Source organism: Abramis brama (assembly GCF_963993115.1).
Source record: "Abramis brama genome assembly, chromosome: 19".
Classification (NCBI taxonomy): domain Eukaryota; kingdom Metazoa; phylum Chordata; class Actinopteri; order Cypriniformes; family Leuciscidae; genus Abramis; species Abramis brama.
This window is the reverse complement of record NC_139981.1, coordinates 20,236,466-20,258,952: the sequence shown is the minus strand read 5'-3', so window position 1 is coordinate 20,258,952 and position 22,487 is coordinate 20,236,466. Positions and strand designations below refer to the sequence as shown.

The following is a 22,487-nucleotide window of genomic DNA, read 5'->3' as shown; positions in this document are numbered from 1 at the left end:
TCAGTTAAAAGAAAACATTTTCGTCTTTTGTAAACAATGTGGAATCTGGGATATCTCTCATCATAAATCAGGAATTAAAATAAGTACATTTCAGCATATACGAACGAACATGCATGCCTTTTAAAAGACACCAACACATTTTTATTACCATGAAGGCCAGCGAAGTGAAGAGGAAGGCCAGCACCAGTTTAACATACGGCCCGTGACCTATTACCAGCCTCAGACCGCTCTGAAACGACACAAGCTTTTGTGCTTTTAAACCACCCTGATCTGAAAAAGATGGAGGAAATCATTAAATGCATCAAAAACACATTCAATGTTAATAAAAATAGACAAGGGTTTCCTAAACTGGGGTTTGTGAATCGATGAAAAGCTAATAATTAAATCATAAAAATGTCAAATGAAAATAAATCATTTTATAAAATGGTCCCACTTTAGATTAGGGTCCAATTCTCACTATGTACTAGCTATTAACTATGACCTTTGCTTGAATAAACTCCCAATTACTGCTTATTAATAGTTAGTAAAGTAGTTGTTGAGTTTAGGTATTGTGTAGGATTAAGGGATGTAGAATATGGTCATGCAGAATAAGGCATTAATATGTGCTTTATAAGTGCTAATAAACAGCCAATATCCTAGTAATATGCATGCTAATAACCAACTAGTTAATAGTGTGAATTGGACCCAAAACTAAAGTGTTACCAAAAAGATAAACAAAATAAAACATTTAATAAAAAGATTAAATATCAGAGAACCATGAACCATGTGAATGTGTTGTTAAATTATTTAAATATGAATTAAAATCTCAGGAGGGACTTTCAAAGTAAATATTTTAGGTCAAAGTTTAACAAAAAATTTTGGACTACTATATGAATTCGACAGAAGTTCTATATATATATATATATATATAGAGAGAGAGAGAGAGAGAGAGAGAGAAATTTTTCGGTGCATCCCTAGTAACTATTACCATTATATCACTGTTACCTTGCTGTAAAATCAATGTAACTCATGGCCTCTGGCTTACAGTTTTATTTGAATGTTTTTATATTCCACATTTTGTACTGACTCAGTGTGAATGTGTATGCAAAGAGAAGTAACTCACTGTCCTGCTCTCTTACTCCAAAAAAAAGCACAACAGCACACAGAATGTAGATCAAACTTATGACTGCAGATGCAATCATATATGCACGCCTCTGTAAAAGAGAGAAAGATATGATTATTCATGTGCAAAATGTTGATGAGATTTGAAACCATACTCTATATCACGCTCCCCTCACCTCATTAAATATTCTATATTCCATTAAGATCTGAGAGTAATTGCCATGCACAGAGTGATTAGAGCTGTTGCTCAGTACTGTGTTGTTAATGCAGGGGACGTTGGCCATGCCCACAATCTGCCCCTGGATGGCAGTGCCAATTACTGTACCAAACACCTCTATAGTCATGCCTGAGAGAGAGACAAAACAGAAAATAAGCCACCAAAGCAGTCAAAATGTGTATGTGGGGAATAAACAGGTGTCAGTAGGGGTGTAACGGTACACAAAACTGACTGTTCGGTACGCACCTCGGTTTTGAAATCACTAATTTTTTTTTATTCATCGGTGGTTTACTGAACAAATTGTGTCACTTTCTTTAAATGTATTCAATTATAATGAAGTTTAAAGATAAAAACAATCGTCTCTTCTAATGGTGTAAACTATATTTGGAGCCCTTACTTGCATACTACTATAATTTTAAAGGTTAACAATAGAGCCTAAACTATTAGCCTAAATTCAGTTACTATTTATTTTTAGATATAATGACCAACACATAATTTGTATACAAACATTTAAACTGCACATAAGGCAGTTTTTGCATGAACTTCTAAATCTAATTATGTAATTATGTTTTTACTCCAATTTGTTGTTGAACTATAAGTTCAACTATTTCATGACAGATTTATTTAAACATACATTAAATAATTAAGACATCATCTAATATAGTTAATTATATTGGCTAATGGCTAATATAGTGCATATATTTAACAAAAGAGTTCATTTCTCTAGCGAACTAACAAGCTGTGGACACTGAATGGCTTGCCTGAGGTAAATGTTTGTTTATTAAGTTTTAACGCCATGTTAGCATCAGGGCTATGGCAAACACAAGGTCAATATCACAATCCATAAAATTTTAATTATTATAAAACATTTCAACTTGACATGAGATAGTAAATCTAAAGCACATTCGGGTGATACATTCTGAAATATTCCATGAAAACCTCTTTCTCCTCCATAGTAAAAGGTTGATTTTATGGTTCAGTGATATTTGAAAAAAAAAAAAGGGTTCAGCTCCTACTGTGTTCATATTTTCTTAAATTCAAATCGACAGTTTTCCAGTGAAGAGTTCTTTTCGAATGACATTACTAGAACATTAGTTATTTCTTGGCTTGTGGTTAAAAGTGTGTCCTGATGTTTAAAATGCCGTACTTGAAGACCACCTCTGTCTCTTTGCATCATTTATGACTCTACGTCCTTGTGCTCAACTTATTTTTAACTTTATTAAATTTTCCTTTGTTGGATGTTTGTTGAAGATCCTCTCTGCTTTCTTTAAGCCTTTTTACAATTGTCATCAAACCATGGATTGGTCCTACGACTTGGCTTTGATGATGTCTTTGGTATCATTTCATTTGCTATTTCCATAAGTACATCTGTAAAACTACTAACATGGTCTTCACATTCATGAAGCGCTATATAAAAAATTCATAGCACTGTGTCTGAAAAAGTTATCAGCTGGCTTTTTTTAAGGTTTCCATCTAGGGTTTTTATGTTGAAAATCTGATCTTATGGAGGTCATGAGTGGTCACTTTGACATAAATCATCCCATTTTTGCCACGAAAAATCAAGTAAAAGTTCAGGCTCACATATTATTATGTCAACTGCAGAATATGTTCCATGCCCTGGGTGCAAGTAGGTATTTGAGCCATCGTTGATAAGGCACAAATCGTTGTCATTAATAAAATCTAATCTATAAAACCAAAAGGATTGAGAATCTTGGCTAGATGTTGAAGTTCTGCAAAATTTGCCTTAACACAATGACAGTGTCACGTCTCTGTTTGAGTTTAGTTCTGTGATTTAGTTTTCCCCTGTCTGTTCCATTAGTTCATCTGTCTCACCTGTGCCCTGTTAAATCACCCCATTTATTATCTCGTTAGTTTTGCCCCAGCTGCGTCTTATCACCCTGATCTGTTTCCCAGTGTATTTTATCCCTGTGTTTTCTTTGAGTCTTTGTCGGGTCATTGTATGGTCTTCATTGTCGCTGAGCCTGTGTAAGAGAGTTTTCTGAAGTTCCTGAATTCCTAAGTTCCTGAGTATTCCTGTAATCTGAGTTTGTGAATAAACCAGCTGCATTGAAATCCTGTCTCCTCGTTGTCAGCAACCTGCACAATCGTGGCAGACAGTTCCACTGAATAAAACAGGTATTATGTTGGTAAGATCGGTACTTGGCCTCCACTCCTACTTCTAGGAGAGGGGCTTCGACTGCAGGGAGATATGCTCTCCGCCATATTTACGTCTTTAACAGAGTCAGCTTTCTGTGATCTGTTCTAAACTTTGGTCTTCACTAATTTCAGTTTGTGTTTAACTAGAAGTTTGGGTGTTTTGTGTTTTTGTTGAAGTTGAGGTTTTGCTGATTAATTATGGGTTCTCTCTCTCAAAAGGTCAGATCTGCACTCAGCCACTTGATTTTTCAAACTGAAAAATAGGAAACATTTCAACCTTCTGCATAGTCTTTCACTCTTTAAGGCATTTCCCTTTTTGAATTTCTTTTTCTTTTATCCATGAGGGACAGTTCTTTGATGGAGATGGATAGTCACCTGTGCAATTCCTGCATTTCGGCAATTTTGAACAGTTTCCCTTATGTCCTTCAGTTATGACAAAAAGATTTGTTAGGGCATTCCAGCAGAACTATGACCAAACCTCTGACAGTTGAAGCATCTCAGAGTATTTGGAATGAAGATGTCGACAGGGACTCTCAGATATCCTAAACGGATCCATTCTGGTGGATGAGGTTTGTTGAAAATCAGGACATACAGTCATGTTAAAAAGAAAGCACACCCTTTAGAATTGTATGGTTTTACGTATCAGAACATAATAAAAATCCTCTGGTCTTTAGGTCTTAAATTAGGTAAATACAACCTCAGATGAACAACGCATGACATTACACTGTGTCATTATTTATTTAACAACAATAAAGCCAAAATGGAAAAGCCATGGGTGGAAAAACAAAGTACACCCAATGATTCAATTGCTTGTAGAGCCAATAAGTTGTTTTCAGCCCGGGAGTTTCAGGCCCAATACCGGCCCACTTTTTCCATGGTGGAATTCCAAATTAGCACTTTTTCCAAATTGGATAAATGAAGCAACAGTTCAGCTCTTACTATTGTGTAGTTTATAATAAATAAATACCATATAAATATAATATAAATTAATACCATGGTTCAACAAATAATGTAAAGGTTAAATAATAATTCACTTAGACTTTATAAGAAGCAATTGCGACTATTTCACACAATTCTGACTTTATATCTTGCAATTCTGACTTTATAACACGCAATTGCGACTTTATTTCACGCAATTCTGACTTTATATCTCGCAATTCTGAGAAATAAAGTCAGAATTGCGATATGTAAACTCGCAATTGTGAGATAAAATGTCGCAATTATCTTTTAAAATGTTTTATTCTGTGGCGGAAACAAGCTTCCATACCCCCTGGCCTCTTCCTCCCATCCATCTTCCCTGAGGCGTACCGTTGCGGTAGGGCCGGCCCAGCCATAGATATCATATATAAACGCTAGATGTCTTATGGCGCAGTCACTTCCGGCATCACCGTTCGGCCATCTTGTCACAGTGAAGCTGTGAATTAAGGTGAGTGATCAGCATGCACACAAATCCTCTTATCTCGCTGAAATCTTGACGGATTTACAAACTGTTTGGTTTCTTACAAACGTTATTAACGTGGCTATAATTCCGAATGCTTGAACATGTATGTTAGAATTATTCATATGTATGCAGTGTCATAACTACATCTCTGACGTTTATAACAAACCAAACCGTTTGAAAATCGGTAGAAAATTGAGCAAGTTATGGTTATTTAAAAGTACATGCACCATGTTACGAGTGAGCGAGGACACTGTGGCAAGATGGCCGCCACGTGTGGACGTCGACCTCCACTGGCCAGCAGCGCGCACGAGACATCTAGCGTTTATATATGATATCTATGGGCCCAGCGCCGCGGTAGCCTACCTGAGAAAAGTTTTTGGAAAAGACGGGCTATGGACCCAACCAACTCTATAGGAGGGGAGGGGAGAACTCCCTCACATGGTACAACCCATGCAGAGGCTGCGCGCTGCGGTGTCAGAATCCGGAACATGTAGCCTAATGTAACTAACGTGACAAATGTGGAAAAAAAAATCCTCGACCGGCCCAAAAGTGAAGCGGCCCACCGGGAGTTCTCCCAATTCTCCCGATTACCCACCCCGGGCCTGTTTGACAGTATCAGTCTCTCACATCGTTCTAAAGAAACTTTGGCTCACTATTCTTTACAACGTTGCTTCAGTTCATTGAGGTTTGTGGGCATTTGTTAGCCTGTCAAGCCAGACCTACAAAGATGTTAGGTCTGGCAACTCACTATTAGCCGCTTTCCGACCGGAGGAACCTTTTCACAGTTCCTAGAACTATTGGCTAAAGTACCCGGATGTCGGCGTGTTCGCACCGCAGGAACTAGGAACGATTTTAGTTCTAGGAACTCCATTTGGAGGAACTAATTTAGGTCCTACTTCAGAGTAGGGTCTAAACCAGCACTATAGGAACTACCCGTGACGTTAGTGTACGCTGATTGACCGAACGCACACGGAACACCAGCACCCGCCATTTTTAAAACAGCTAGAATGTAAACACACAGATTATAGCCTATATATTTACTCCATAAACTAACTATACAAACATGTAAAACAGTGATAGATGGGTCTCTAAACCTTTATGCTGAAGAGAAAATCCAACGCAACTTTGAGGGGACCAAGCCAAACACTTATGTTTATCTGCCCAGCTATCAACACTGGCCATCAACCACACGGCAAAGGCTAGTAATAACCTTTTTTTCATATACTGTCTACTTTCTATAACAGTTCTATTTAATAACACATTAAACAGTACTGTTAGACAGATCGCTAACTAATAAACACAGAGAATGCGAGCATTGTTTGCTCTGGCGTTCTCAGCGCCGCCAAAATAAAGGTCCGTCGCGCCGTCAAAATAAGAGTCACCGTGCTTGCGTCACTCCCTTACCCCTCCTACCAGTTCCTATGGCCACTTGGCCAGTGCGAACGCAAACAGCAAAACCGAGTTTGGGGGAGAGTAGTTCTTAGAACTGTTTAGAAGTGGACAGTTCCTAGAACTAAGTTCCTGTAACTACTTGGTCGGAAAGCGGCTATAGACACAGCTCAATCCGAGGGGCGGGATAAACGGCTGTCTTTCAAATTCCCTCTGCACGCAATAGGACAGCGCTTCAACCAACCAGAGCGTTTTCCCAACAGCGGAGCTAGTTGATAGATTCAACTTTTGCCATATCTGGCCGGCAAAACTACGAACACATCTTCCTTTTTTTAAGAATGACTTAAGTGCCGTTCTTTGCTCTTTTCTCAAAGAAAAACTTAACCCCAAGTCCTCCAGAGTGGCGGCCAAAGCCGATTCGAAAGACTGTTCTCCAGTAGCAGCCACCATTCTTTGTTTTCAAGCAGCAGGGAACCGTCGCAACTCTGTCGTCATTATGTTAAGCCCGCCCCGCCTACTCTATACACGACGTGATTGGCCTGACCCAATTTAGGTTTTTGCAGCTCGAAAGTCAATGGAGAGTTGCTAGACTACCCTGGCTGCAAAATACATTTTGCTGCCGCTAGGGTGCGTCTAGATTTCTAGGCTAGGCATTTGTCTGACCTTGGGGTAAATTTGCTGGGAAGTCCACTTGGCCACTGTCTTGAATGTTGAACAACACATTACATTACACTGTGTCATTATTTATTTAACAACAATAAAGCCAAAATGGAAAAGCCATGGGTGGAAAAACAAAGTACACCCAATGATTCAATTGCTTGTATAGCCAATAAGTTAAAATGAAAGGAATCGTTTTCTGTTTGACAGTATCAGTCTCTCACATCGTTCTGAAGAAACTTTGGCTCACTATTCTTTACAACGTTGCTTCAGTTCATTGAGGCTTGTGGGCATTTGTTAGCCTGGCAAGCCAGACCTACAAAGATGTTAGGTCTGGCAACTCACCAAAGACACGGCTCAATCCGAGGGGCGGGATAAACGGCTGTCTTTCAAATTCCCTCTGCACGCAATAGGACAGCGCTTCAACCAACCAGAGCGTTTTCCCAACAGCGGAGCTAGTTGATAGATTCAACTTTTGCCATATCTGGCCGGCAAAACTACGAACACATCTTCCTTTTTTTAAGAATGACTTAAGTGCCGTTCTTTGCTCTTTTCTCAAAGAAAAACTTAACTCCAAGTCCTCCAGAGTCGCGGCCAAAGCCGATTCGAAAGACTGTTCGCAAGCAGCCGCCATTCTTTGTTTTCAAGCAGCAGGGAACCGTCGCAACTCTGTCGTCATTATGTTAAGCCCGCCCCGCCTACTCTATACACGACGTGATTGGCCTGACCCAATTTAGGTTTTTGCAGCTCGAAAGTCAATGGAGAGTTGCTAGACTACCCTGGCTGCAAAATACATTTTGCTGCCGCTAGGGTGCGTCTAGATTTCTAGGCTAGGCATTTGTCTGACCTTGGGGTAAATTTGCTGGGAAGTCCACTTGGCCACTGTCTTGAATGTTGAACAACACATGACATTAGACTGTGTCATTATTTATTTAACAACAATAAAGCCAAAATGGAAAAGCCATGGGTGGAAAAACAAAGTACACCCAATGATTCAATTGCTTGTAGAGCCAATAAGTTAAAATGAAAGGAATCGTTTTCTGTTTGACAGTATCAGTCTCTCACATCGTTCTGAAGAAACTTTGGCTCACTATTCTTTACAACGTTGCTTCAGTTCATTGAGGTTTGTGGGCATTTGTCTGACCTTGGGGTAAATTTGATGTCCACTCTTGAATGTTTTCCACTTTTGAATAATCTTCCTTACGGTAGAATGATGGACTTCAAAATGTTTTGTTTCTTCTCAGATTGATGGCTGCAACAATTGCTTCTCGAAGATCATTGCTGATTTTATCCTTGGCATTGTGTTAACACACACCAGAATGCTCCAGACCAACAAACTACCAAAACTTCTGCTTTTATAGAGCTGATCACACCTGCTGATCATCAGTTAATCAAAGACATTTGATTTTTTATTATGTCCTGATACATAAACCACATAATTCAATAGGATTCTTTTTCACATGACTGTATGTGCCAGTCTTTATTATTTGATCTCCTTTTTTGATTGAAATCCTCTTCACACTTGTAACACCTTCTTGGGCCCTATCTTGCACCCAGCACAATTGACTTTGTACACCGTGTATCATTGTATCATTCCTATTTTGCACCCGCGCACAGCGGACTTTTCCCTCCACGGACGCACGTCGGTAAACTAGGAAATGCATTTGCGCTCCCGGGGGCGGTTCAGCACAAAGAGGAGGCGTGTTCTGGCGCAAACGTTCCCTGGTGCTATTTTGCAGGTTTAGAAAAGAATTCCGCCACTGACCAGGAAAAACCTAGTCTAAAGTCACATTGCGCATGTTATTCATATGCTATTTTAAGGGCGCATGCTTGGCCATAATCAATGTAGCGTGTGCACATCACGCATACACTTTGATTCTCTCATCTACACAGAAGCAGCAGTTTTAATTTTTGCAAATCATACATTATTACAAGGAAAAATATTAACACACGAGGGAAATCATTGTTGTGTCCATGAAGATGTGAAAAAATGGGCATAAATCTAGCTTACACATTTACCCAAATTATTATACGCCTGTTTAACCGAAGGTAATTTGGGTGCGTTTCTCCCATCCCCATACAATGTCACTTCTCTGTCTTTTACGGCCCTGACAAGAACGTCGGTCTCCTCGGCTGTGAACCGCTCCTAGCGTGTGCCTGGCAAATCCGCTGTTATAATAGGAATCCGCTATAGAACAAGCGCGCCTGCTCTTAAAGGGAATGTGAGATGTCGCTCTGATTGGTTTATTTCACGTTACGCCCAAACCACACCTATGAATATGAATGAAGCTACTTCAGACCAACCCATTTTAGATTTGCGTCGGGCGCAAGAGTCATTTATCCCGCCGGTATTATAGCAACAGCGCGCAAGACCCACCCACAAAGTTACTTGTGTTTCGCGCTTGATACTTGCGTTTCAGATCGTTAAAATAGGGCCCCTTGTGTTAATTCTGTGGCAATTTCAGATTCATCCATATCCTGAAGTTCTCTTGTTCTAACTATTGCTCTACTGCTGTTCAGATATAGGTGGGTAGTGGCTTTCATTGGAAAACCAGCCAGAGTATTTGCCCTGACAATCTAAGAGGATAAACCTTATCAGTACACATCCACGTTTATGTCATCATCTGAATTCTTTTCCAATATTTACCTTTTTGAGGTTTGTTTGTTGGCCATATTTGTTTTGATTTTGATTGATCATCTTTGCTCCCCACCCACCTCGGAGCTCAACCAGGGGATGCACTGAGCCGCGAACTCCAGCAGATATCAGGGACACAAGGATGATATACTCTTGCAAGAAGAACTAATGTTCATATTGCTTGATTGACCCTTTGCCACTGCCTTCAGGGAAGAGAAACATATGGCTGATTTAATTGCCAATATCTATCCAGGGCATGTCATGAGTAGTTGGGACAAGTTGCCCTATTTGTCGCCTTTAACGAACAGCAAGGGGGTGCCCAGGGTCCCCACGGGGGCCTGAGGTAATTGTAATGCTATGTGACATTGTTTACAAGCTGTTTTATTGATGTCTTTTGGCTGTTGAAACACTGATTGAGCGATTACAGGAGATATGACACGTTTCAGTAAGTTGTACTGAATCTTTCAACACACCTTCAGATGGTCATTCATGTTTATTTTGTAACTAATATTAGAGGAAGAGATGATCGTGTTTACTCGCATATATATATATATATATATATATATATATCGTGTGTGTATGTGATGTGTCACGGCACATTAAAGAGCATCAAAACGCATTTTTCTTTTTTTTTTCATGATAAAATGGACAGAATTTGAAAGACACAAAATGGACACAATTTGTTTCTTATCGAAAGTAACAAAACATGGAGCTTATTGTGATTATTGATGGTTAGGCCACAACGCTGTCTTTGTCTTGTACACATAAGAAGCATAAAGAAAATTTTTGGGACTAATACGTGTACCGTTACACCCCTAATTACTATTTATTCAAATGTCAAGGAAGAAAAATTTGTTTGTGACATAAGTGTATCGTGGTTTTTTGGTTTGATTTGTTACACCCCAAGGTGTCACAAATCATACACACACTCTTCAAAAGTATGGGGTCAGCAAGATTATTATTTTATTTTTTTTAAAGAAATTAACACTTATCCATCAAGGATGCTTTAAATTGATCAAAAGTCACTGACGCCAAAAATAATTTTAAAATATCAAATTAAAATATATTTAAAACAAATGCTGTTCTTTTCAACTTTCTAGTTATCAATGAATCCTGAAAAAAGTATAAATGGTTTCTGCTAAAATAAACCGTCAATAATAAAAATAATAATAATAATAATAATAATAATAATAATAATAATAATAATAATAATAATAAATGTTTCTAAGCATATTTAAAAAAATTATGACACTAAAGTAATGGCTGCTGAAAATTCAGCACAGGACTACATTTCATTTTAAAATATATTAATACAGGAAAAAAATTTAATGGATATTTTAAATGGTAATAACATTTCAAAAAATACTGTGAAATATTTTTGATCAACTAAATGCAGCTTTGGTGAGCATAAGAGACTTCTTTCAAAAACATTTCAAAAAATTCTTCTTTCAAAAAATTCTTACCTAAATTGTAGAGTATTGTTCAATTATAATGTGTTTGCTGCGTATATTATGTAGCCGATTGCAACAGTAATGCATTAAAATGTGTAAATGCTCTTACGGTACGCTGTGGCTGAATCTCGCTCCCTCTGCTCAGTGCTGATGAACATGGTCAGTGCGGAGTACGGCACATGAAAGCACTAAACACACACAAACACACAGTGACATTCATTCAAAAACACATTCATTGCTGGCTGAATTCCATAATATGCAAAGTAACAATGCATTCATTATGCACAACTAGTCAAAATTTTGGACACACCTTCTGATTCTTTACTACAGCGGTTCTCAAAGTGGGGTTCCCCAACCCATAGCCAGGGGGTCCGCAAAATAATTTGGTTACAGCCTACCGTTTTTTCCGGACTACAAGTCACGTTTTCTTTATCATCTGAAACATGCTATTTACATGCATCTCATTTCTCCGCATGTGAAGATGCTGGTTTATATTGGGACTGAAGTATGAAGCTTTCTTTACATAAATGGTTAACATAAATAGTTTAGCATCTAAATGTTAGGCTACATCTCAAATATGGAAACTTTGGACCGAATGAGAGATGCGTGAGCCCGACCTCTGTGCAGTTTCAGTTTCATTTCAAATTGATTCGTTTAGACTTGCTGTTTTAAAATAAATGTTGTATGTTGAGGGAAATAGCCTAATACGCCTACATGTTTTATGTGTGCATGCATGCGTGTGTGTGTTTCTCAACAACGCGACGAAGTTTGACACACTCAGGTGCAACTTATTTTCTGGAAAATACAGTAAATTATAAAATTGTGCTGTATTGTTAAAAAGTGTATAGGGTGGAGACAGGGCCATACCCACCACTGAGGTCCCCGTATATAGTGTATATAATAAAAGCTATATAATTTCATTAAATATAAATATAATGATATATAATATAATTGCCTAATATTCACTCTAATTTGGTGCTGCAATGATATTGCAAATCGCGATGATAAGATCAATTTTGGGACCTCAGTATTTATAAAAACCCTGCGTACGACCCTGGGTGGAGACCATTTGTGCAAAAAAAAACAAAAAAAAACATACTGTGTTCATTAACCCCACCCACATTAACTTTGGGCTCAGTCACTGTTATAAATATGAGGGGGTCCTTGGAAATTGAGAACCCCTGCTTTACTATATAATAAAGTCATTTAAATGTTTTAAATAATGGAAGTATGAGTATGTGATTTAAACAGAATTGAAGGAGATTTTATTTATGCAGGTCCTTTATCAGCTTTTCCTTGCAGTCCTACTCTTTCATAAAAAAATATATAAAAAAGTGTTAAAACATTAGTTTTAAAATTAAAAGATTAGTTTAAAGGACATTCCTACCTAATTTTAAACATTTCAGCCTAATCATTTAGATCAAAAAGCTTTTATTACTACGAGAAACGCAAATTGTGTCCAAATGATTAACAAGTAGTTGTCATGCAAGAATTTTATATATATATCATCACATCACATCACATCATGTTACATTTAATTCATCAAGAACTATAAATATGTGTATAATGTACTAAATGTACTAACTGTCTGGAGAGTCTGGAAGAGACAGTAGAAGAGCAGATACCACATAATCTTTCCCTGCTCTATAGGCGGAACCACCCATATCAGGAAATAACACAATACAGCCGGTATGGTGGACACCAGAATCCTGCAGAGAGAGAAGGCCATCATCATCATCATCATCATCATCATCTACTTGTACAAACTGAGGCCTGTTACAAATGTTCAACTTTCGTTTTTACAGTAGAATCAGTAAAAATGTTTTTTTTTAAATCCCACACAGCATCTCATTTGATGTTTGAGGTTGAAAACGGTCACAAGGGTGTTTTTACGTGTGAATTAGCTCATCTGTATGAGGTTAAGTGAGGTAAGGAGGCTTTCCCCTCTGGCTCTGAACAAGGGCCTCTGCTGCACATGGTTTCACAGCATGTCAAGCTAACTGAGCCAACAAGAATTTGGCGGGCGTGAAAAGGCTTTAATCACACCACCTTATTCCAAAGCTCTGGGCACCAATCCCATCAGAGAGTCTACTAGGAAAACGCAGACCACTAAGAGACTCTGAAATCGAAAGTTCAGACTGACAATGAAAGCAGTGTGTACGTACAGCAGGAGAAAAAAAAAGAAAAAAAACACATTGAATTCTGGGATACAGTATTCCACAGAGTCTGCTCAATTGTATGCTCATGTTTTCATAGAAGTAGTAGTTTAAATACATACAGTGCAACTTTGGTTTGAGTAGCAATGTCAATTCTATCCAGTTGAAATAGGCTGCGTTTTCACTTGGCATAAACATGCGATCACCGGGATCTGTTCAAGCAAACCGGATCATTAGCCAATCAGTACATGGTGTGTTTAAACTAAGTATCTTCTGTATCTGGATAACTGATGGGATCTCCGTTTCCCGTGCATCGTGCAATATTGTAATGGAAACATGGCCCAGGTGCAAAGTCGACCTGAAGTGTTGGGGTTTCTTGAAATGAAAAACCTGAACAGCATAAGTCTTTAGTATCGGTTTTGGTTTTCGGCTAAAACTTTAAATGTAATTTCCGGTAAAAACAAAAAACTATTTTTTTAAGCTGTCTGCTAAATGAATAAATGTAATTGTATTATTATTTTTGACTGTCACTGACATACCTGTCAACACTCCCGTTTTCCCCGGGAGTCTCCTGTTTTTTACACCCATTTCCCGCCCCCTTCCCGTTTTGTTATTTCTCCCGTGAAACTCCCGTTATTTGTATGGCCCAAACATCGTTATATGAATAAATCACATCAATATATTATTCCAAGGTTGTCCAGTTGCCAGATCTTGTATGAAGCCCATCCTACTCGCGCAATCAACACATCATACAAATTTCAACCCATTTGTGAGCTCAACCTGACAACCTACAACCCAGTTGTGCCGTTGATATCTGCGCAGGTAGTAGACGCTGGAAGTTGAATAAGCGTTACTGGTAGAAATGGGAAAAGATTCCGTGTTAAGTAAATATTTAACGCAATTATCGCAGCATCCATTTTTTTCTGTCATCCTTTGGCTGCATGGCGTTACATTATATGATGCGCTTTTATTCTTGCTAATGCTTTTAAACCATTCAAGCCATATAGGCTACTTATTTTATAAAACTTTAAAAGCGGAAAGCGCATCACTCATTCCTGGGAATACATTTGACATCGCAGCCTGACCTTGACGGAAATAAATATCCTACGCCAAAAGTAGGCTACCAGAGAAAAAGTCTCAGCTGTGCTCAGATTTGTAAACCGTACAGTTGCTTTGGTTTTTCAATCCATACCCGTTTCGCCCCGTGGCTCAAAAGGGACACAACAAAAATAGGGACACACGAGAAAGCCAAAATAGAATGCAAAATTTATTAACACAATAGAACTATACAGAAAAAAATAAAAAAATACGTACAACGGTAACCGTGAACAAATTCATAATCCATGCACGCTTTCGCAATCGTTGTTTGTAATATTCAGTTCCTGTGAAAAATTGTGAAATACTGTTCCAATAGGTGAAGTTACACAACAATATGCTGATTGATTACATAACAATATTTGGATGTAATATTCAGTTCCAGTGAAAAATTGTGAAATACTGTTCCAATAGGTGAAGTTACACAACAATATGCTGATTGATTACATAACAATATTTGGATGTAATATTCAGTTCCAGTGAAAATCTGTTCCAGTTAATGGAGTACACATGGTGATGTGTAATATTCAGTATCAGTAAACTCCACCCGCTGGAACAGTTTCTTACAGAATATTACACAACATCACCTGTTCAGTTTTGAAAACTGTAACCTACTCACAGATTTGTGGCCTATACCTTATTTTAGAAATCAGTTTTTCTGTATATTGATTTGTTGTGTATTGTTAAGATGAATACAACTGTCTTAACTGAATTTTTCTATGATTTGGCGATGGGGTGTATAATGTATAGATGACATGAAACCGCACGTGGTTGAACTGAATACATTGACAAAGTATTGATGTTCAGTTTCTGAGCTGAGTGAATGGGCAGACTGACTTAATCTCTTTGTTAGAAGGACAACATGGTCAAAATAAAATGTCAAATGTATTATTTGAATAAAATAATGTCTTAATTATTAAAAGGTATCAGAATTTAATCAAAATACACAAATCACATCGTACACATTATTATTTTTTATATATATATTTACACATTACACATTTCCCCATCTATATGGCTGCCAATGTGCACAGTAAACTCAAAACTGAAACTCAAAACAGACTCTGACACAGCAACAAACCGCTTTTTTTAAACTGCCTCTCTCAGATATAGCCTGCATCCTGCTTGGATCATGATTGGTCAATTCTGGTGGTGTGTTCAGCTGAGTCAATCAGAAAGCAAGAGTTTTTTTCTGCACTCAACATCCCACATCTCACAAATATAACAAGAGATTTGCACTGTATTTCACTTGATTTCATTTTGAATACTTGTACACACTCACAAACACACCCTTTGTCTTTGAAAGTTTGATTCAATCAATTAATTTTATTAAAAAGTTTCTAATTCATTCCATTTAATGAGTATAGTTTTCTCAGTCATGGATAATGTTTTATAATGAACGTATATAAAGAGAACCAGTAAGTTCCCACTTATGGAGAGTGAGGGTGTGTGTACTGCCTTTTCTTTTGGATTACTGATAGGGATTGAAGGTAAACAACCCTATAAACCTTTTTATTTGCATTTTTGTTCATAGTTTTTATGACACATCTGAGTGCATGCATGAGCAGTCAACAAAATTCCAGAGAAATGACACCACGTGGCACTCTTGTACACTCTAGTAACCTCTTGTAACAGGTGAACTTGGCTCCATCACCATAGCTACTGCTCATTTCTCACTCTCAGATATGTATCTTTCACTCTGTATCTAACTAAGCTGAAACTGTGGGAATGGCTGGGTTTTCACAGAGTTTTGATTTCATTTCATTTTCCCATGAATTTAGAAAGTAGCATCACGGACATTTCACATTCAGCCTGCATTACAGGACAATTTCATTGTGTGTAGGGCTGAGGAAAAAATATTGATTTCTCGATTTTAATCGATTCTCATTTTTACGAAACGATATCAATTCTTAAATCCCAAGAATCTATTAGTCTATCCTGTTTTCAGTTGATGAATGAACTGAACATTGTGGAGCGCCTACCATCCAACAAATCGCAATAAGCTATGTGCATTGTTACTTTTAATTTGAAACAAAGTCTCAGATTTCAAATTCTGTCCATCTTATTAGAAAATTAAAAATCTAAATACCATTTTGCCGCTGTTTAATGTGCCGTGATAGATCTCTGTAGCGCCTCAGTTCAAGAAGTGGCATGAATCACATGAAATGATCATCTCCACCGCTTTAATACCAGTTACAGCGTAAAATAAACATGAATGAACATCTGAAAGCATGTTAAAAGATACAGTACGACTTCAAGCAGTCCGTATCATGTCTCATGTAATCGTTCAATCAGTGTCAACCGTGGAAAGACATCATTAAAACATCTTGTAAACAATGTCATGTAATTTATCTGGTCAGTGACCATAACTCGTCAGCTACATTTTAGAGAGGAGCATCTAGCTAAATATAAGCACCATATTATTCATTATAATTTTAATTGTTCTTCAATATTTAATGCATGTTTGAACAAATCAATGTTTTTATGACAGCCATCATTTAAATGTTTATATAGTTAAAAAAAAACTAATTGGAGTAGAAATATAATTATGTAATGGTAAAGTTGTATTATAACTTTAAAAAACTTCCTTGAGTGTATTAAGTGTTTGCATACGAATCAGTTAATTAAAAATATTATAGTAATTTAGTACCAACTGACTCCCATGTATATAGTTTACAGCATTAGTTGAGAGATTTTTTTTCCCTTGAGAAAATTTGCCATGTACTGTACCTGATATTATCCAAAATAATTGATATTGAATCGAATCGTGAAATTCGCCCTAATTGTGTGCATTTTTAAAAGCCACATACCAGGGCATCATGCGTCCGTGTCGTGTCCATGGGGTTCTGCTTACTAAAAACCCAACTGTAGGATCAGTCACAGCATCCCAGGCCCGACCCACAAACAGGATCACAGAAGCATTGAGGGGATCCAACTAGAAAGACAAACTCGGTCATTAGTCAGTGTAGGATTTACATGCAGCATTGCTCTCTAAAAGTCTCAACTGTGAGAATCCACTGTAATGGAATCAACATAATTGTTCAGAAAATCCCACAGGGTTGGACAAAGCGGTTTGTGTAACCTGTATTCGATAGAAAGTAAACTATATTATCACTCTGCAATATATTTTCTGTACATCCAACTTTACATACAGTACACTCACATAAATCAATATATCAGAGGTGGGAATCTCTTGGTACCTCACGATTCGATTCAAATAGATTCTCGATTTTGAATCAAATTTCGATTCGATATATGAATAGATGTGATTCTAGTTACTTTTCCTATTTGACTGCGGTAGACAGTGTAATAGGTCTTGAAGAAAAAAAAAAATCCCACGGAATTAAATGTGAACCTTGAAATTTATTTAGCATTTCTTCCCATTTTAATCAACCCAATATTACTATTAAGCTGACTGCAATCACTACACACATGGCAGGCAGTCTTCCGTAGTAAAGCAAGGCAGGCAATTTTATTTTATTTTTGATATTAAACATAGGAACAAAGAAGCAATTTACAAACAATATACAAATAAAATAAACTACGTTTTTTTAAGTTACAGTAGCCTAGGTTTATTTAACGTAGTAAGATACTACAGAAATTGAATAATCAAATGTAAAAATAAAACTGTATAGTCTTCACCGTATGAATTAAATAAAAATTGATTCATTTTAGAGATACAAAAGTGAATCAGTCAAAAGTAGTGAGTGATTTTTTTTTAATTAGCATTAATGAAACGGACAGCAACAGTTTATGAGGCTGCTGCCCCTTTAAGAATTAATGCATGGATCTAATATACTGTTACACATCCAATTTTCTCATAACTGTTTATGTTCGCGTAGGACATAACAGACTGTGTTTACATGAATACTCCACACGATGTGCATTTTGACATAATTGTGTGTGTATTTAACCATGCAAGCGCAATAAGCTGTGAAAAAGCTGGCTTATCGTGATTAATAACACTATAACTTGCCAATAACTTTAAGTAGTACTGCGTAGTTAAAGAAGTGAATTTGTCGAAATTTGTGAATCGACGCGAATCGGTAGAAGACCGAAAAAGAAGAATTCCCTCAACCCTACAATAAATACTATATCTCGGCAGCATGATTGTTTAAATCATTGCAAAATGTTAACTATATTATTGCACAGGTCTATATATGAAGTGTGATACATAAGTATTTACAGCTTTATCCGCATATATACAGTGCACTCTTGTACAACTATATACTGTAAAGCAAATCTCGGCTGCGTGACTGTTTATATCATTGCAAAATGTGGACTATATTATCGCACAGTTCGATATATAAAGTTAGATATAAAATGATATCCAACTTCATCCACATACATAATCACACAGTGAGAAAAAAGAAATCCTGTATAGAAAAAAAAGATGCATCAATAATCGTTTTATCATCGCAGCCGTCTGAATCATAATTGAATTATGAGGTGCCTAGATATTCCCATCCCTATACATATACAACATACTCACATACAGTAAAGCGATATATATTATATTTCAAATCTCAACTGTACAATTGTTTATATTCTTGCAAAATGTAAACTATATTCCGATCAGTCTCATTCTTCTACTATAAGGCATGATGACATTAAGATATTATAAACATTAACAATGATTTTTTTGTAACTACATCTCATATCAATCCCTTCATTTGCTCGGCTGTCTCTCGGTCATCTATCGCTATGGGAACTGCCACAAAAATGAAGCAGCAGGAGTTTTGAATAAGATAACTGGAGCATTACAAAGTTACACTGCAAGACAACAGCTTTATATCTGCTTTTCGCCCTCTCACATGCTCTCTTTCTGTCTCCCTCACTCTCGTTTCTGCCCTTGACCTGGGTCACTGTTCACTTGCTTTGTTTGATGAGTGCAAGGAGAGATGATTTTCTCACCATTCTATCTATCCATATGGAGTGATATGAAATGGTAAGAAAAACAATAGCTGAGCCAGTTTATTTTTATAATCAGAAGGTGTTGAGGTCTTGCGGTATAGATCCTCTGCATTCAGGTATAGCATTCCCATATATATACACACTCACCAGCGCCACATCAAGCAAGAAGATTTGCAGAAAGAAGCCCAGGGCGGTGCCTGTGATCTGATACGGAGCCCCTCCGACCGCAAAACACACCTTACTCCACACAGTCAGAGGTCTTTTCCTCTCCTGCTGCGGTGAGAGCTGAAAAAGAGAGATTATGAAAGGATGAACAATGACAGTGATTGTAGCAAGTAAAACAAGAGCCATGAGAGACCAGTGAACTTTTCACCGCAAGAGGACGCGATAAGACCCTAACTGGAAGAGTTGATTTAGTTTGGATTCTGTTCGTGTTTTTGCGACGTTCCATCTGAAGCTCTTTCTTCCAAAAAGATCCCAGTGCTCAGCATCAAAGACCATTCAGAACTGCTGGAGGGCTTTTAGCATTTCAGTCCAGCAGTAATAAGATCCTCAAGTTCATTCCTCCCTGGCTCTGCAGGGACATTACAGATAAACTGTACTTTTGGCTCTTCTACCTGCACTTTAAGGTCCTCCCTCAAATTAACACAGTAATTTCACAAATCTGACTTCTTGCACATTTGTCATAGGTAAATGCTTTAGTTAATGGCTTTAATATGCTTATGGAACCATTAACTAGCAGCCAAACTTTGCTACTTCCTCTAACTGGAAGTAGCTGTAAAACTATGCTTGTTGTTTGTCCCTCCTTTCTATACGATTTCTTAACAAAATCCTTGCAATTGTTTGGCCTTAAATGGCTCAGCATGCTGAGGGGAGGGGGAGGGGGGTGGGGTCAACCACTAATGCTTGAACTGTTTAAGTGCAGAACACATAAATGACTGCATTAGCATTATTCATCGGACTATGATGACTCTGAGGTTAGTTCTTCCCAAATGGTTATGGTCTATGCTTTGTCAGTTAACGTTGACCAGTCACAGACCAGATTTTAAACTTCAAACATTAAATCGGCAGTCTCTTTACACACTGAGAACCTGCACAAGGTCTGCAGAGTGTGTTAATCTTGTAACAAAGGTCTGTTGGGAAATTGCTGCATTAAGAATATTTTACTAGGCCGTTCGCCTTGTGCTTTTGAACACAAAAGATGATATTTTAAAGAATGTCAGTAACCAGACAATTGATGGCACCCATTGACTTTCATAGTAGAAAAAAAAAATACTATGGAAGTCAATGGGTGCCGTCAACTATCTGGTTATCGACATTCTTTAAAAACATCATCTTTTGTGTTCAACAGAAGAAAGAAACTCATACAGGTTTCGATCAACTTGAGGGTGAGTAAGTAATGACAACATTTTCATTTTGGGTGAGCTAAAGTAAAGTGACTTATAATTATAATTTAGAAATTATTTAAATTATAATTTACAGTGAAAAACTGTCAACTGAGATTCCCAGAATTTCCTGGGTGACACTTCACGTTTTAAAGTATTTTGTTTAAATAATTATGATTCTTAATTATTTTTGTTATCAGTTATGCACATTTGGGTTTTACATTACATCTTCTGTTGTTTAATGCATTATTTTAGTGTCACGCGAGTTTCGTGATGGTGTTTTGTGTTTGCATGAATGATTGTGCACCTTCTGCATACTAGTATAATTCAGCTTGTGAAAAGGCTACTTGTGATGAACTTCTTCATGATACTTCCTGTGGCTTCCCCTTTTACCATCTGCATTATGGTGGTTGTCAGTATACAAAATAGATTTTAGCAGTAGTGTGCATTGTTGGATTTACCCGTTTGAATTGCAATTCTCTTGTTTGTAAAAATGTACAGGTTGTTTTGTAAATATGTATACATTTTTACTGTATTTTTTAACAGAATTAATCTGGCTGGCACAGCTGGCAAGATTTTATTTTTATTTTTGTAAAAACAATGGGATTTATTTTAGTGTAGTCTTCTCTGACCTGTAATCAGCACCGACTGTGAGACATATCTAGTACAATATCATGGACAGGATTAGTTAGCCAACAACAGCAAACAAATAACAGGGAACTATTCATTTAAATAATGTGCAACACCGTCTGTAACTTTTAAGGAATATTTCAACCACAAAGTTTTGACGCTGTCAACACCTGACATATTTTGTTATGCACAGGAAAGAAAAAGCTAAAAACATTTCGAACAGCAAGGGGGTGTAAATAATAACAGTTTATTTTATTTTATTATTATTATTTGCTTTTGGGTTAACTATTCCTTCGAGTCAATGAACACACGTCCCCTTTAAATCCGGCTTTTCTTCGCGGTGTTCACACTCACAGACACGCCTCATCTTAGTAAAGCTAGTGTGTGTATAGGAAACAAATATCATCATGTGTCATATCATCTATCCCCAAATATAAATACCATCGGCCTACCCTATATTTCTATATTTACAAATATGACATCAATGTCATTCGTCTGTAGCTGTTCCGCATTCAATAACGGCTGACACGTGCTGCTGTAATCATTATATTCAGCATCAATCTAAACTCCCGCCGTATCAATTAATCAAACCATTTGCTCTGAGAGTAACGTTTCCTACTTGGATTCAAAAATACATAGTGTTAAAAATATACATCAGTGATTATATTTCTAACTAGGTAACTTACCTTAGCAATTTTGATTCCATCTTGATGCACGGTTTTGGTTGTAGGAAACAGACCGGATGATGAGAACTGCTCTGCTCCCTCTCCTCTTGCCATAACACAGATCAGAGGTAATTTTATTGCAGGAGCAGAGTGCGCTACTTTATCCTTGTGTTCTGACTAAATAACACTATTTAACAGGGAGCTGCTTCCAAGGTCGAACAAAACGAGATGCTGTTCAGTCACTTCTGCCTCGTTTTGAATGCTGAGCTGTCTCTGAAGTGGCGTGGCGTGGCGTGGCGTGTTCACGCCCACACGATTTCCCCCCCTTGTCACTCATCGAAAGTTGTGCACACGTTGTTGCTCCAAAGTCACAAAAAACAAAACAAAAAAATATGCAGTTTATGATATAAGATTTTTCCGATATGCAGTAGGGCACTTAATGCTCTGCATGTAGTAAAAGTGGGAAATTTCTCATATTTCAGCTGCACACAGATGGACTTTAATGAAGAGAGTCAGCAAAAAAGTGCCAGAGCAAGGGTTATGTTTATGCATTTAATTATTTTCTGCTTCTAATTTTAATATTCGGAAAAAAAA

General features: G+C 37.4%; 1 protein-coding gene across 1 annotated transcript in view; it reads right to left on the bottom strand.

The window, feature by feature from the left end:
- mfsd2aa (MFSD2 lysolipid transporter A, lysophospholipid a) overlaps window positions 1–22,253 on the bottom strand; it is a 28,320-nt gene extending 6,067 nt beyond the window's left edge. Inside the window, exons 1-8 of the mRNA XM_084092815.1 lie at window positions 21,915–22,253; window positions 19,361–19,498; window positions 17,110–17,234; window positions 12,634–12,757; window positions 11,158–11,236; window positions 1,278–1,447; window positions 1,103–1,193; window positions 149–270 (exon numbers count right to left, since the gene is read on the bottom strand). Coding sequence (XP_083948941.1) covers window positions 149–270; window positions 1,103–1,193; window positions 1,278–1,447; window positions 11,158–11,236; window positions 12,634–12,757; window positions 17,110–17,234; window positions 19,361–19,498; window positions 21,915–22,007 — 942 coding nt within the window. The 5' untranslated portion in view covers window positions 22,008–22,253. The remainder of the gene's footprint in view (window positions 1–148; window positions 271–1,102; window positions 1,194–1,277; window positions 1,448–11,157; window positions 11,237–12,633; window positions 12,758–17,109; window positions 17,235–19,360; window positions 19,499–21,914) is intronic.
- Between the last annotated feature and the right edge of the window lie 234 nt (window positions 22,254–22,487).